At 36.5% G+C, this 16,189-nt stretch overlaps 1 protein-coding gene across 3 annotated transcripts; it reads right to left on the minus strand.

Moving 5' to 3' along the window:
* Window positions 1–5,282: 5,282 nt before the first annotated feature.
* LOC127089531 (pentatricopeptide repeat-containing protein At2g39620) lies at window positions 5,283–10,058 on the minus strand. Of its 3 annotated transcripts, XM_051029367.1 has the most exons (4): window positions 6,857–10,058; window positions 6,719–6,769; window positions 6,294–6,404; window positions 5,283–5,604 (listed from the first exon to the last, which is right to left on the minus strand). In XM_051029367.1, the coding sequence occupies exon 1, from the start codon at window positions 10,018–10,020 to the stop codon at window positions 7,420–7,422; it is 2,601 nt and encodes an 866-aa protein (XP_050885324.1). In that variant the 5' UTR covers window positions 10,021–10,058; the 3' UTR covers window positions 5,283–5,604; window positions 6,294–6,404; window positions 6,719–6,769; window positions 6,857–7,419. The 3 variants fall into 3 exon arrangements, with proteins under 3 accessions (XP_050885324.1, XP_050885321.1, XP_050885329.1); XM_051029364.1 differs by having other exon boundaries at window positions 6,294–6,769; XM_051029372.1 differs by having other exon boundaries at window positions 5,283–5,885; window positions 6,294–6,769.
* Between the last annotated feature and the right edge of the window lie 6,131 nt (window positions 10,059–16,189).

A 16,189-nucleotide genomic window follows, 5' to 3' on the forward strand; every position in this document is an offset into this window, starting at 1 on the left:
CTAAGATGGACTATAAAGTGGTAATATGAGGGATGTCTTCCTCAAACTCGCCCCTAGCTATGACCCTTATCCTAATATCCAAAATGCATTGACATGCAGGTAACACATCAACGACATAACTCACCCATGCCTTCTCCTCCTCAAAGATGTCTTGATGAGTTGGCATTGATGGATCTTCCTCTGCATCTGGTGTCATGAAAGGATGTGACACTCTATAAAACCATTGGATGTAGTCATATATCATACTCTATGGATGAGGAGATGGCACACGCCGTACATCCTCTAGCACCAGATGATCAAAGTACGGTGGACAGTGGCAAGAGCAACAACCGTGGGGTCTCTGGGTATACCTTGGATATATCCAAACTGGTGTATGACTCTCTCAGGTAGATGGGTGGTACATAAGTCGAGATCCACATACCAGTCATACAGAATACAATGCCCTCCAAAGGATGTGCCTCACGATGATCGTCGTACCCCATCAAGTTAATATCATCTTCCACGATGCGGTCAGGTACAACTCAAAATGGCTTGATCTCCTAATTCCCTCTAAACATAATGATCAATCACGCACGTGATAGGGCCTCAGAGTAGTTATCCACATATTCCCGACCAGCAAGATATGGAAAATATTGGTGGATCCAAGCCTGGAAATGGTTCAAATGAAATATTAGTAAAAGAATGATGTATGTATTATAACGTTAATATCAGTAAAGTTGCAAAACAATTACTATAAATATACCATTGTTTCCATTCAAATGTCTAGTCTTTATCATACTACCCTCAATTAGATTGGAGTAGAGGTACACCAAACAAGAAACCCCTAGTTATACTCGTGGATCTTCTCCAAGTCAATAAAACACAGGGGGTAGATAACATCGACATAGGTCACACTTTTTTCCATAAAAATGGACGTGTCGACCAAAACCAAGATGTATCACCTCAATGCACACACTTTGTTGTATGCAACCCGTGCATAATCACCTTTAACATCCACAGTTGCAACCGAATGGTGCTCATACAGATCAATAAAAAATGAAAACCTAGCATGCCACTCACTAGTGTCATTTAACTCTCGTCGAGCTTTCCCCAAGTTTGCTCTCAAATATGTCATCATCATGTCTAAGGCCTCAAATTTGGTGGTCCTAAAGTAGTTTAATAATTTTCCCTAGATGGGGAGATAAAGGAGGCATGAGACACCATCAAGTGTGATGGACATCTCACCTACCAAAAGATGAAATGATGATGTCTCTGCATGCCATCTTTCCACAAAACCAGGCAATAAGTGTTGGTTAATATAATCATAGTCAGTCTTGCATAAGTCCTACAACCTAGATAGATGCATGACATCATGGAACCATGGCTCATCAGGCTACGCCAACCTCACAGACTTCCTTCTAAGGTTGATACACTTCAACGTATCATAGGAGTGCAATAATAAATACATCGTCAAACAATTATAATATTATAACACAAATGTTTAAAAGAGTAATAAAAATATTTATATTACCTTTTTGTCCCATATGTCTCTAGTCGCATGGTCTTGATACATAGGGAGTAGTGAAAGGTCTGAGGGGCCTCCTAGGAAACTCGTAGGGGGGATCTGGGGAAACAACGACTTATGGAGCAAGAGGGGCTTCAAAGGCATCAATAGACATGTGAATACATGAGGAATATGTAGGAGACCCGTGAACCCCTGAAAATGATCCCTCACCAGGAAAATAAGTCTCTCTAACGGCAGGTCACAAGGGTCTAGTTTTCTCCCTGCGAACGAAAGCATGTTGGGACACTCTAACGTGTCTCAATATTTTGTGGTTATTAAACATTTTTTTTGCAATCAAACAAGCACACCATAGATATGTCATAACATGAAAATAGAAACAACATGCATAACCAAAAATTAGATAACACAACAATCTTGATTCCAATTTCCAGATTAACGGCCAGGATTGTACAATCTGGACTGCATGCGAACCATAGTCAACGTAGACAAAACATAACATGTGAACCCTATAAGTCATAATGCTCAAAAACACAATGCGATGTCGTTCAAGATAAGCATAACAAACATTTTTATTGCATTTAAGCCTAAACTATATACCTATGGTCTTTTTCAATAATGCAGGAATGGGAAATCAAAAAACAAAAGAGAATGAGTAACTTACCAATGCAATGGAGAGGAGTTTCAAATAAGTGTAATACAGCGGTGTAGAGCTTTAATACAATGGATAAAAGCTTTTATTAGGGTTGAAATGAGGAGAAATTACTCTATAATCGCTTATGAGTACTCTATCTTTGTATTCTCTATTTTTTGCTCTTTTGCAAAAATGGAAATGTGAAGGGAGAGGGAAAGACGCACGCTACTTAAACAAAATCGTTTGAATTCCAATCTCTAGATTAAATTCAAACTTTGGAATCCGAATTAGTTTGAAAATTGCGCGTTTTTAATTCCATTATGGATGTTATCTTTAGACACGTCCAGATTCCAATATTCGAAATTGCTTAATAGCATACTTTGAGGGTTATTTTTAATCTCTAAAATTTGTTTTTGTTTTAAGTGGACCCGGATTCCATCTTCAAAATTGGGGGTTATTTTTGGAATTTCCATAGGATGCATGAGTAACACATTGGTTGTGTTGAGTAATTCCCTGATAAAAAACCATGAAAAATATGGGCTGAACTTTAACAACCCAGTATTTTATCCAGTCTTGTGGACTGACTTATGTAGCCCATTCTCTTTTTATAGTCCTATGTGAAACAATGTCGTACAATTTTTTTAGGGGGGCTACTTTGTACACCTCATGGGGTGCTAGTGCATCCTAGTGAAAAATCTAAAATGCTTCTTAATTCTGGAAATGCATCTTCAGACACATCCCAAATACCCACACCTTAACACTTCATAAGTGAGCAACCCCTATTTTGTCCAAAATTTAGTCTGAAGATGCATTTTCGTAACAATTTTAGGATGCCTCTGTAAATGCACTTTCCCAATAACCTTGATTTCAAAACTCAGTGATTTTTACGGAGATGCATCTCCGAACGGGTTTTGATTCATATACCTCATGTCAAACTTCCATCTTCCTTTTTCTTCATTTGTTAAACTTTCAAAAAAACCAAAAGAGCTCGTGAGAAAATTGCAATTATGACATTTTCAAGCTAGACACTACTTCTATCTCGTTACATTTAATTCCAAGACATACACTTCACTCCATTCAAACTTTCTCACATTTGATAAGTTTCTTATTTCCTTCCCCTTTTTGAGTTGTGATGCATGCATTAGTTAAATAGTTTATTTAAGGTGCTTTATATTGTAATTACATTCATAATACGTAGTTTATTGAGACATGCATTCACCTTTTTTGAAGTTTAGGGCATAGGGCATGCTGGATTTTTGCTTCTTCCTTCCATTTGAGGTCATACTTTATGTACTTGGTTGACACGTCCATATTTGTGGAAAAAAGTGAAACCTATGTTGATGTTGTCTACCTTACATACTTCATCGACTTAGGAAGGATCCACGAGTACAACTAGGGTGTCGGTGTTTGGTTTATCTGTATTCAAAACTTAGTGAAGGTTGTCTTTGGAAGACAAAACAAATGACAGGAAGTCGAACGTTGTTTACGATAATAACTTTGCACTTTTACTGTTACTAATATTTTATAACACTTGTGCTACCCCGTTACTAATATTTTATCTGAATCATTTGTAGGCATGGATGCTTTCTCACTTTTCTCGCATATTCAACTAGAAACTTAAGGATAAATACCTTGAGGATTTGCCACATGCTTTCCCCTTTATCCCACTCAGGGAGAATCACGCAAAAGAGTCGTTCAAGTGTTTATTGATCGCACTACGTCAGATGAAATCTGATACTACATGTACGACGTTCATCGTCAAACGCGTCCCTTGGACGACATATCCTTATACTCCTGATGGCTGGCTTGTGGATCATGTTTGATGTATCCACATCTACTCGAGCGAGTCATGCGCCAATTTGATTTTATGCATGTTATTCCAAGACATCCCTCCGTGTATGCTCCTCCAATAGCCCACCACAAAGTTCTTGATGTCATAGTCATTTGGCACCAGAGGATGCATGCAGTATGCCAGCTCCTGAACCATGGACTTCTGCATTTTGCTGCATCCAATTGTTCTATAATATGTCACATCCTTGCATGACACTAGATGTTACGGGAGCACCACCTATGTCAGCTCATCATAAGATCTTGAAAAATTAGAATGTTAGGGATAACCATGCCCTTGACGTATTGTCGGCGTGTTGTGGAGATTGGGAGAGCATGCATATCGACTGGACACTTTGAGGAAGGCAATCCTCAGTTGACCATTGTACAAGTCATGTGGTCGAGGCACGAAATGCCTTGCAATACAAGGGATTGGATACATCCAATAGTTCATGTTTATTTATATTTTGATAATAGTTGTATTTTTGCATGTATTTTCATAACAAAAAAAAATTCATGGTAATGTTTTCGACTAATTTAATTAATGTGTATTTATATAAATGTTTGAATTTATATTTGACATTCTTGAATTACATTAATTGCATGCATGGTTTTATGATATCCTTAGTATAAATAGTCTAAAATATAAGTTGCCTAAAAAATATTAAATTTAGGACACAAACTTACAAATGCTTTCTAATGTTAGTTCGGAGATGCACTTATAGACTCACCTTGCAAAAATTACGGAGATGTATCTCGAGACAAATTTTTGTCAAAAATGAGGTGAAAGATTCACTTATGAAACTCAAAATACTTTTAGGGATTAGTTCGAAAATGCACTTAGAGACTCCCCTAACAAAAATCACGAAGATACATCTCCGAATTATTTTTTTTTTCAAAAAATAGAGTGGATGACTTACTTATGAAATACTAGTGTGTATTTAATGTGCGTGCAAAAATGTACTTCCGAAATTGACACTTCATCCCATAGGGTTGGAAAAATAACCCCATTTTTTAATGTATCAGAATTACAGACATTTGCAAGCATCTTTAATTAGTCATTATAGTCTTCAATTCTGTGTATAAGTAGTCAATTTAATTTTTAAATGTGTATTTTATTGATCAATTTAGTCCTTAGAATTAACATCAACAGCAAAAAAACACTAAAAGTGTAGTTTCAGCTTTAATACATTTAGGACAGCGCTTCACGCATTCAAAAACTAAACTGATTGTTTGCTCTTAGAGCGTATGAGTAATAATGTGAAGCATGTATAACAAAATCGTGCAATAAAATTAATGTCTAATTAAGCGCAATGGAAAAAGACAAACTTTAGTGTCTGTATTTCTACTGTTATATATAAGTCTGTATTTCTACTGATATATAAATTTTGGTACATACGTTCCCAAAACTTACTTAAGTTATAAGTATTGAGTAGAAGTACAGTGGTAGAGAAATAGTCATCAACTATCTAACTAGGTACACATAACCATACAAAACTTTGGAGGGGGCAATGGACATAAGCTAAACCCATATATGAAGAAGAAAAACTGTACAATGAAAGATGAAAAGCTTAGAATCTTAGAACCTCTATCCTTTTTACCTCATTTCATAATCTTTTCCACCAATTTCTTGTGTTGTTTCCTGAAATTACAACAGCAACTAACATAACAGATTTTCTTTTATACTAAGAACCAAACAAACAAAATCCAAAAATACATTTCATAATCAAACTGTATGCCCTGTCATGTTGCTCTCATTGAGTTTGGACCGAGTTCAATGACTTGAACAATAATTGAATCCTCTACATCTATAAAGAAAAACCACACATTTTCATTTAATCTTCTTGATACATTTAAAATACCATTCAGTCATGCTTCTGTTGTTTATCAGTCCTGTCTTGGGTCTTACATGTTACACACAGCCTGTTTAATTGAAGCTTTTAGTTGCTAGGATTTTATAAGTGACAGAACCAAACAAATTTCAATTGTGCTCAACAGTTTATATCTGTTTTCGCTTTAAATATTTGCTTTTGTTTCAGTTTTAAGTTAGCTAATACAGAATACAAATTCCAGTATATTAATTTTCTCTCCTATTTTTCCCGCACTCTCTCAATTTCTTGGCTTATGATTTCTAACAAAACTAAAGTGACCAGATATGCCATTTTATATGCTTTCATAGAAGGAAAGATGCTCTGCTCATTATTCTGGCATGTGGAACATGATGGTTTTTCCTAATGAATATTTGAGTGCAGTACAAAGAAAAGAAAAGAGAAAAAAACAGTCTTAACATTGAAAAAACTTGCGATGAACCCTATATAGGGAAAAATTTACCTGATAACTTGGAACTTTTTGATGAATAGCTCAGGCAGGAGGTAACACATTAGCCTCAAGGTGTTCACAAAACAAATAACTGTGAATGGTTTTGGCTAAAATATTTGCTTCCTACAGGCCAAAGTAAATTATCATAAAGGAGTAACAGTTAACAATAAATATAATAGACAGAAGTCACAACACAGTAAACAGTTCGTGCAAATTCTATGAACCCAAAGTGTCTTGATTTCCAGTCTGCTGAACAATAACTAAAAGCAATATCAATTATCACTGAAGAAGGTAATTAAATAACAGCCAAAGATTGTTGAATCCATGAACTGAACTAAAAAAACAAGTAACTTGAAAGCTCAGGTGCCAAATACCATCAAGTTCATACAAGTGTAAGTAAACAGTTATACAATGAAAAACAAGTTTAGGAACTTAACCTCTTTATTTCTATTTTTAATATCTTGATGTCTCAAATTGTCCAAAATCAGCTGAAACAAGCAATTTAAAAGCATGAATTTGTACCTTGTAAAATCTAAAATTTAAGAAACAATAGATTAATGTTATAATATAAGCACCTTCCATCTCTTCTCATAAAAGCAATGTGAAACCTGACCAACGTACAAACAGTGGCAGTATTCTCCGGCCTTTCTGTTCAGGAAATTTGCGACCAGGACCACCTATTCATTCCAAAATTGGTCAACTGCTGAAGCTGTAGAATTAGACGGTTCTCTTCAGCATACTTCTGCAGCATTTGCAATCCTAATTCTCAAAAGCTTTCTAGAAAGCAGATTTGATCAACTCACAAGCTGTTTTGTGTCATCTTCTTTGTTTTTCTGTTAACTCCTCCAGCTGCTGTATGACAGCTCAAACTAGGCAATGCAAAATGAGGAATCTCCAAAAGTTACATAGCACACATGGATGGATAGCCATTCTAGATTTTTAAATGTTACCATGATAATAATGTATAAATTCTCGTCGACTTGATTACATAACTTGGTGATTCTTGTAGTTGTAGGCTTTTTTTCCAATTTATAATCGGGAAGAGGAACTTTGATTGCATACCTTCTCGTCTTTTTGGTTTTAAAGAAAAAATTCATTTGTTCTGCTAGTCCGTGTTGATAGTGGCAGAGCTTCGTTACTAGCAAGAAAGACACAAACCTTGTTTGTGGGCTCCAATCCAACTATATCCTGGAATTTTCTTCAAGCCATGAGCATTCATATGTAATCTTGTCCTTCTGGCCTCATTCCACTTGCCACATTGAGCATAAATATCTGACAAAACTACATAATGAACTGCATTTCTCGGTTCAAGTTTAACAAGGTGATGCAGGGCAACCTCTCCTAATGTGACATTCGAATGAATTTTACACCCTCCCAGGAGGGCGCCCCAAACTTGAGCATCTGGTTCTGTTGGAATTTTGTTAATTAAACTAAGAGCTTCATCAAATAAACCAGCACGGCCCAAAAGATCAACCATGCATGCATAGTGTTCCATATTGGATTCAACATGGTGCTTTTCACACATGGAGGCAAAAATGTTCCTTCCTTCTTGAATTAAACCAGCGTGTCTACAAGCAGATAATACACTGATGTACGAAATAGAATCAACATGAACATTAGTCTCTTGCATTAGTGAAAAAAGAGTGACAGCGCGTTCACCTTGGCCATGCATTGCATATCCTGAAAGCATTGCATTCCATGAGATAGTGTCTTTGTTTTCCATTTCATGAAAACATTTCTCAGAATAACTAAGTTGACCACATTTAGCATACATGTCTATGAGACTGTTTCCAAGAAGGATGCTAGATGGAAATCCCATTCGGATAATGCAGGCATGAAAAGCCATCGCCTCTTTTAATACTGTCAAATACGATACAGCAGGAAGGATGATCGCAAATGTGACTAAACTGGGCCTGATGTTTTCTAATTTCATCCATTGAAAAGTGGAAATTGCTTCATTGGCATATCCATTATGCAGATACCCTGAAATCATCACATTCCAAGATACCTCGTCCTTTACATGCTTGGTTAAGAGAAACAGGCATTCTGCTGAGAAAAGGCTCCCGCATTTGGCATACATGTCCATTAGCGCAACTTTTACATGAGTGTTAGATTCAAAACCACGCTTTTTAATATTTCCATGAAAGCATGTTCCTATATCTAGGTAATCCATAGTGGAACAAGCTGAAACCATACCCACCAAGGTTCCACTATCTGGTTGAATCCCACTTGATTGTAATCTATCGAACATTTCCAATGCAAGATGTGGATCACCATATTTCACAAACCCATTTATCAAAGTATTCCACACCACAACATCTTTATTTTGCATTCTGTTGAACAACCTCATAGCATGTATAAATAATTCAAATCTAGTGTACATTGAGATAAGGGTTGTAACTACTGAGATATCGGACTCCATATCTGCTTTAATAGCATAGCAGTGCATAGTCTTCCCTAATCTGAGATTTGAAACTTCTGCACAAGAGGAAACAAGAATTGTCAAAATCACTTTGTCAAGTTTCAAGGCTTTATGCTGCATCTCTTGAAATATAGACAATGCCTCTCCAGGGTATCCAGCTTGAACAAGAGCCGATAAAAAAGAAGACCAAGCAACCAAATCTCTTCCTTCAAGACTCAGAAACAATTTTTTTGCCTTCTTCAACTCCCCACATTTTACATACATGCTCACTACAGGAGTAGCAACAATAATATCTGACATTACCCCTATCTGCAAAGAATAATTATGAATTTCCTTCCCTTTCTCTAAGTCTCTCATTTCTGCAGCTGCCAAAAGAGCATTTACAACTGCTACTTTATTCATCTTAACATTTTTATTCTTAATTTTATCAAACAATTCAAGAACCTCAAAGTAACAACCATGTTGTACATATCCAGCCATCATTGTTGCCCACGAGACATCATCCATAACCCGCATCCGGTCAAAAATACGATGAGCCAGATGTATCTCACCACATTTAGAGTACATATCGATCAATGAGTTTGAAATTGAAACCAAGTCACAAATGCCTCTCCTAACCACATAACCATGAATAGACGCACAGGCACCAATATCCTCTAATCTAGAAACAGCCGGAGCCAGGTTCAAGATACTCACGGTATCAGGCTCCACACCCTCCACCTGCATCTTCCAAAAAATTTCCAACGCCTCACTAGGATCTAAGCTCTGCGAGAAACCCGAAATCATCACATTCCAAGAAGCAACATCTTTCTTCGGCATTTTATCAAACACCTTCCTTGCACTATCCAAATGACCCATTTTACAAAACATGTTAACAAGACTAGTCCCAATAAAGACATCACATTCTAACCCTCTAGCAGCTACATCATGGTAAACAGAAACACCCTCATGAAAATCTAAAGCACCAGTACAAGCCTTCAAAACAAAGGTAAACGTGTATTTGTCAGGTTGAAGTCCAAATTCTAACATTGTGTGATACAAGTTTATAGCTTTGCGGAAGTGATGAAGTCTGGAATAGAGTCTAATCAATGAATTACAAAGAATGAGAGATGGGTTTGATTGAGGTAAATTGCATTGGTGAAAGAGACCTGAAACAAGGAAATGGGCATAGAGTTGGTGGAGAGGGTTCAAGTGTTTGCACGAACGAACAAGTTTAAGGTAGTAGTTTTTGTTGTGATGTTGTGGAATTGGAAAGGCGTTAGTGTGCAGTGAATTGGAGTGTTTTAAAGTAAATGTAATAATGGTTCTAAATCTCATTTTGTAACACAATCAGAAGAAGCATGCTTGAATGAATGAATGCTTGGTCTCAAAATAAATAAATAAAATGTTATTTTTACGTGTTTTTGACCGGATGCGGGTCATGGATAATGTCTGGTGGATGTTTATATTTTTTATTCATTTTTAAAAAAAGAGAAAATTCATTCTTTCTTTTTTTATTTTTTTTTATTAGTTATATGTATTTTATAGAATTTTTTATCCAAATATCCTCTGTTTTTCAAAAAGTATCCCAAAATAATCATGTTTTCAAAAAAATTCTCAATTTACCCCACTTTGAAGAGGAGACGTCAGATGAATTGACTCCACTTTGAAGAGGAGAGTTCAGATGAATTGACGTCTGTTCTTAAACTTAGAGAGGAGGCGCCAATTGGATTGACTAGTGCTCCTTGTGTTGTCAATCCAATTGACGCCTATGTGTTAAGTTTTAAAGGAGACGCCAATTGATCTGCCACTTGTGTGTGTTTTGTAATTTTTTTTTTGAAAAACATTGTACATGATAGATAAAGTCGAAATAGGACAAATTCATATTTATATTAATACCCGTTTACACAAAAAAGACTAATATCGATGACCGGGATCACCTAGCCGACCTCCGATCCCACATCCCCTAGTTACCCGAACTCGTGGCCCTAACTCACGTTGATGACTCACCCTAGGTGTTTGAGTATTAGAGGGCCTAGGAACATCACCATCAACTGCAGGAGATTGTCTTAGATAGTCATTCAAATCAACGTAGTCTTGTGTATGGATCGAAGGGGTACCGCCATAGCTGAGTTCATGACTCATACCAAAGTAGTTAGGTTGTGTTTGAGTTGTTTGAGGGTGACCATGACGATTAAAGGGAGACAGTGGTGTGAATGATGCGTCAAGGAAAGATTGAAATGATTGTTCTGGTGTTTGGTATACATATGGTTGTTGAAGGTTTTGGTTTTGAGATGTTTGGGCTTCTTGGCTATGGTAGGAGGAGGGACGGTTGAGTTAAATGATTGTTGAGTGTTTTGGCTAAGGCGTCTATGGTAGGGTGATGTGTTAGGTGCATAACGGTGTTGGGTCTCTTGATGATGATCTAGTTGGTGGTGGTGGTACGGGGTATGCTCTTGGTATTGTGGTTAGGTGTATGGCATGTTAGGGTGGTAAGTTTGTGTGTTTGTGGATCAGAAAGTTTGATGGATAGGGGGTTGTGAGTAGTCGGTCTGACAATGTTGTTAGGGGTTAGATGTTGAGCCTTCTGGTGTGTAAGTTGCCTGGCGTGGGTCGTATAGGTACATATCCTCAGCGATGAACTCAAATCCAACAGATTTATACCAAGCCATATAATTACGACTTGGTTTTTCTTCAGTTGGCATCACGACGTCTGTTAAGACATGGTCTTGCGGGTGCTTACGTTTGCGACACTCAGATCTAGCGAAGCTTTGCCATGGGTTAAAGTTCCATTGGTCGTTAACTTTGCGTAGATGTCATTCTCCTAGGTTTTTTGGGGATATGGAATGTGTTGAAGCATACTGAACTTCAATTTAACACGATCACTATTGTGCATCTCCATAGTGGTGAATCTTATGATCGTTGTGCATGCAGTTCAAACGGATGCGTCTTGTTCGTTGATTTCATGGTCATGATCCAAATTTAGATATGGATGCCAAATGAACTGAAATGTGAACACATATTACATTATAAATTTGGTAGAAGAAGTTAACAAATTATTACGAAATAATTAGGTTAATGGTCATACATTTATCGGTCGAAGGTGATCAAAGAGATTGTTGTAACAACCCAAGTTTTAGTATTTATTTCTTATATTTTTATTATATTTTATTTTATTTATTTGGAATGTTAATTAATTAATTGGTTGTTAGGTAGTATAATAATTGATTGAATTAATTGACTTGGTGTGTATACTGTGTTGGTCTAATTTAATTGAACTAATTAGAGGTAATATAATGTTATGTCTTATTGGGCCTATTAATTAAATTAGAGGTATCATTCCTTAAGCCCAAATATAAGACTAGAATAGTAAGAGGTGAGGAGAGTGAGAAGTAGCACTCATTTGGTCATTTTCAAGGCAACGAGAAAGAAAAGAGGAAAAAGTAAGGAGAAGAGGGGAAGAACAAGGGAGAAGCTAGGGTTCCAGAAAATTGAAGAGGTAAGGGGGAGAATCCTTATTATTATGGGTTAGTATGATTGGGTCAATGGGTAGAAATATGTTTAGGTTAAAATCCCTAATTTTTATGGTTTTGAAATTGTTAGATTTTTATGAGTAATCTTTGATTTGTGATGATTAATTGCGTTTGGAATGGATATATGGATGAAATTGAGGGATAGATTGGGAAGCCACTTAATTTATTAACTTTCATTACAGTAATGGTAACGTTAAGAAAAATTCCAGTTTTAAACTGAGTAACGGGTTACCCATATGCGTTAACGGGTTACTTGCTGAAAATCTGCCTAGGAATTGAATTATGTTTTTGTGTTAACGGGTTACCCAAAATGCGTTAACCGGTTACTTAGTTAAAAATCTGCCCAGGAATTGAATTTTGTTTTTATGTTAACGGGTTACCCAAAATGCGTTAACCGATTACTTAGTTAAAAATCTGCCCAGGAATTGAATTCTGTTTTCGTGTTAACGGGTTACTCAAAATGCGTTAACCGGTTACTTGCTGTTGAAAAAGGAAAATTGAGGATTTTAAATGCTGTAACCATTTTGGGATGAAACCTAAGTGTGCGTATTCGATAATTAGCTTATATATGTGAATAGTATATTTGTTATGAATGTGTATATGTACCATTGGTGGATAATTCATAGAGTTGAATTATGATGATGTGTGGAATGTTAAGATGGTAGAGATGATCTTAATTGCATATGTTGTTGGTATTTGTACATTCATTCATGGCATGGTCGGCTTTATGGTGAAAGCGATGAAATTGTGGGTTCACATGGTAATAGACGTTGATCCTTAATTGGAAATAGGTGTAGCAGACGTTGATCCTTAATTGGAAATAGACGTAGTGGCTTGGATTCTAGATATTGAATCGAAAAACGGTGAAACTGTGGGTTCACATGGTGATAGACGTTGATCCTTAAATGGAAATAGGCGTAGTAGACGTTGATCCTTAAATGGAAATAGGCGTAGTAGACGTTGATCCTTGAGTGGAAATAGATGTAGCAGACGTTGATCCTTAAATGGAAATAGACGTAGCAGACGTTGATCCTTAATTGGAAATAGACGTAGTGGCTTTGATCTTGTCCAGATCGGAAGCGTGGCTTGGATTCTAGATATTGAATCGGAAAGCGGTGAAACGTTGGGTTCACATTACGGTACCACATGCATAGAGTCACATGTCTTGCATTGAGTCACATTAGAGTTATGTGATAATTAAATATATGCATTGATGTGATTGTTATGTGTGTATGAGATATGGTAATTGAATTTGGTGATGTTTGGATACATAACTTGGTAAGATGTGTGGTTATGTGATAATTAAATATATGCATTGATGTGATTGTTATGTGTGTATGAGATATGGTAATTGAGTTGGTGATGTGTGGATACATAACTTGGTAAAATGTGTGATTATGTGATAATTATAGTTACGTGTATATTTGGGAATATAGCATTGGATTTTAATATTATACTCCTTGAGTTTTGATGTATGCTTGAAACATGTGAAATAAATATTGGTTAGTATTATTTACATGGCTATACAAGGTGTGATGAATTCCTTTAATTATTGATTTAATCATTGTGCTTTATTATACTTCTTCATAATGATTTGAATTCTCACCCTTCTGTTTGAATGTTGCCTTTACATAGGCATCGTGCAGATATTCAAGAGTAGTATTGCTGAAGTAAGGGGAAGGTAGCTTAGTCGAGATTTAGCCGGAGAGTTTCTGTGTTTTGGTTTAGGGACTAGGTAGTGAGTCAATGCTCTGGTCATGTAACACGGGGTAGATTAGTAGTATTGAACTCACGTCTTATTTGGATATGTATTATGTTATTACTTGTGAACATGTTTATTTACAAGTTGCTGTTTGAGAGGCCATAGTGCCAAATATTCTGGATATGGTTTTATTTTATCTTGAGAAGATTTTGAGAGATGATCATGGTATGGGACATGAATCATTTTATGAAATACATGAGTATTCATTATTTTCCACTGCGAACGCATATTCTTGTATATTCATGATATTTGAGAACGTGCTATTTTAAATGACCAGGTGTATTGTATACTGACGATGAATGATGTTGGTTTTCGAAAGCTTTTTTTAGCTTTTGAAAACGTCGATGTGACTCCCTTTTGTTGATATGCGTGCGTATTCACTCTGATTATATGTTAAGTATTTGGGGTATAAAAAGGGGTGTTACAATTGCGATACTGGGTAATACAACGTCTAGGACATCTATTATAACTCATATCACGTGTCGGCCATCTGCACCATAAAAGTAAAAATATTATTTAGAGATAATAATCGGTAAAGTAAGTAAATATAGTCCATTTTTAAGAACTTAATTTTGTGCATACCGGAATGTGAATGGGTTATTGTTGACGGGCGCTAGCGACGGTAGTCTGGACCAACCTCATGCTTGGAGCAAAACAACATATCCAGAAAATGTAGATGTGTCTTTGTATATATTTTTACACAAAGAGCTATAAAGATAAGCCAAACAAGCGGACCCCCAACTGTAACTTCTTATGCTATCTACGTGTCTTAGTAAAGGTAAATACATAACATGCATACTAGAACCACTACCTTCGGGAAATAAAAATGAACAAATTAAAAGCATAATGTAACACCTAGTTTTTATTATTCGAGCCTCTTCGGTAGAATTCTCATCTAACTGTAAGTTGTTATAATATGCCTTAAGGCGTGAAAGGAGTATACCTTGACCTCTCGAGTTATCATCTAACAAATCAGCATCCAAGAGGTCCATGCAAATTGAATTCGCATAGTTGGTTTTACCATTTACCGCATTACCTTCCATAGGTAGTCCCAATAACATGTAGACGTCTTCTAACGTCACGGTACATTCACCGGTTGGAAACCAGAATGTGTGTGTCTTGGGACGCCATCTTTCACATAACACAAGAATAAATTTATTATCCACCGACCAAGATATTATTTTGCTTATATGTCTAAAACTAGCGAGTTCGACATACGGTTGAATCATCGGGTCCATGTGTACAAATTCGTGGACCCGAGTTCAAAACCTAGAAACATCCTATAAAAGATAAACAACAAATTAAGTATCGTTATTAAAAATTATTCTAGACAAATAATAGAAGAATTAAACGCTTACATAAGTTGCTATGTTTGCAACTATGCCTCTGTGTGATTCACCCATTGTGAGGAGAGACATCTTGTCAGAATAAATATTTGAAATAGTGGTGGTTACAAATGAAAGAGTTGTTGTTGTTGAGAAAGAAGTGATTGTTGGTGAGGAAAAATGTGAGACTTGCTTTTCTATTTATAAGGTGTGACATGCAAAAGTATGATTGCGTGGATAATGGTGATTGCATGCTCATGCCAAATGGTTTGGTGCCCATGTGCAATTGTCACATGCTAGCGCCAATCAATGTGGCACCTCATAGGCTTGCATGCATGCTTCATCTTAACCTAGCCTGGCGCATGCATGGCGCTGCATGCTTAGTTTTGAGGCCTGCATGGAAGACAAGGTAACGTTAATTGGACGGACGCCCATGTACAAGGGATACAAGCTAGCGCCAATTGAATTGGTGTTAGGGCTTGCATGGTTGATACATGACTTCCCTCTAGCTTTCATGTTTGACACATCACTTCCGTCTTGCTTGCATGCTTGACACATCACTTCCCTCTAGCTTGCATGCTTGACACATCACTTACCTATTTAAGTGTCTTACTATTTACATCCAAAAATTCATCTGCACCCAAAAATTACTTTTCATCTGCACCCAAAAAAATTACTTTTCATCTGCACAAGAAATATTACAATGTCATCTGCACCAAAATATACTATCAGTGCTCACTGCAATGGTGAGACATATGAGTCTGATTTATACGGGTTTTGTTTTTGAAAGATCGATACTATCCGACTTACGATCAAAAGAAATTCAAATTTTTGCATTTGAAAAAACGAATTGAATCATGTATAGGATCTGGTCTTGTGTCACATAT

The sequence above is a fragment of the Lathyrus oleraceus genome, chromosome 1, assembly GCF_024323335.1.
Source record: "Lathyrus oleraceus cultivar Zhongwan6 chromosome 1, CAAS_Psat_ZW6_1.0, whole genome shotgun sequence".
NCBI lineage: Eukaryota > Viridiplantae > Streptophyta > Magnoliopsida > Fabales > Fabaceae > Lathyrus > Lathyrus oleraceus.

Coding starts and splice junctions, on each gene's coding strand:
- LOC127089531 (XM_051029367.1), bottom strand. CDS start 10,020: ATGAGATTTAGAACCATTATTACATTTACTTTAAAACACTCCAATTCA.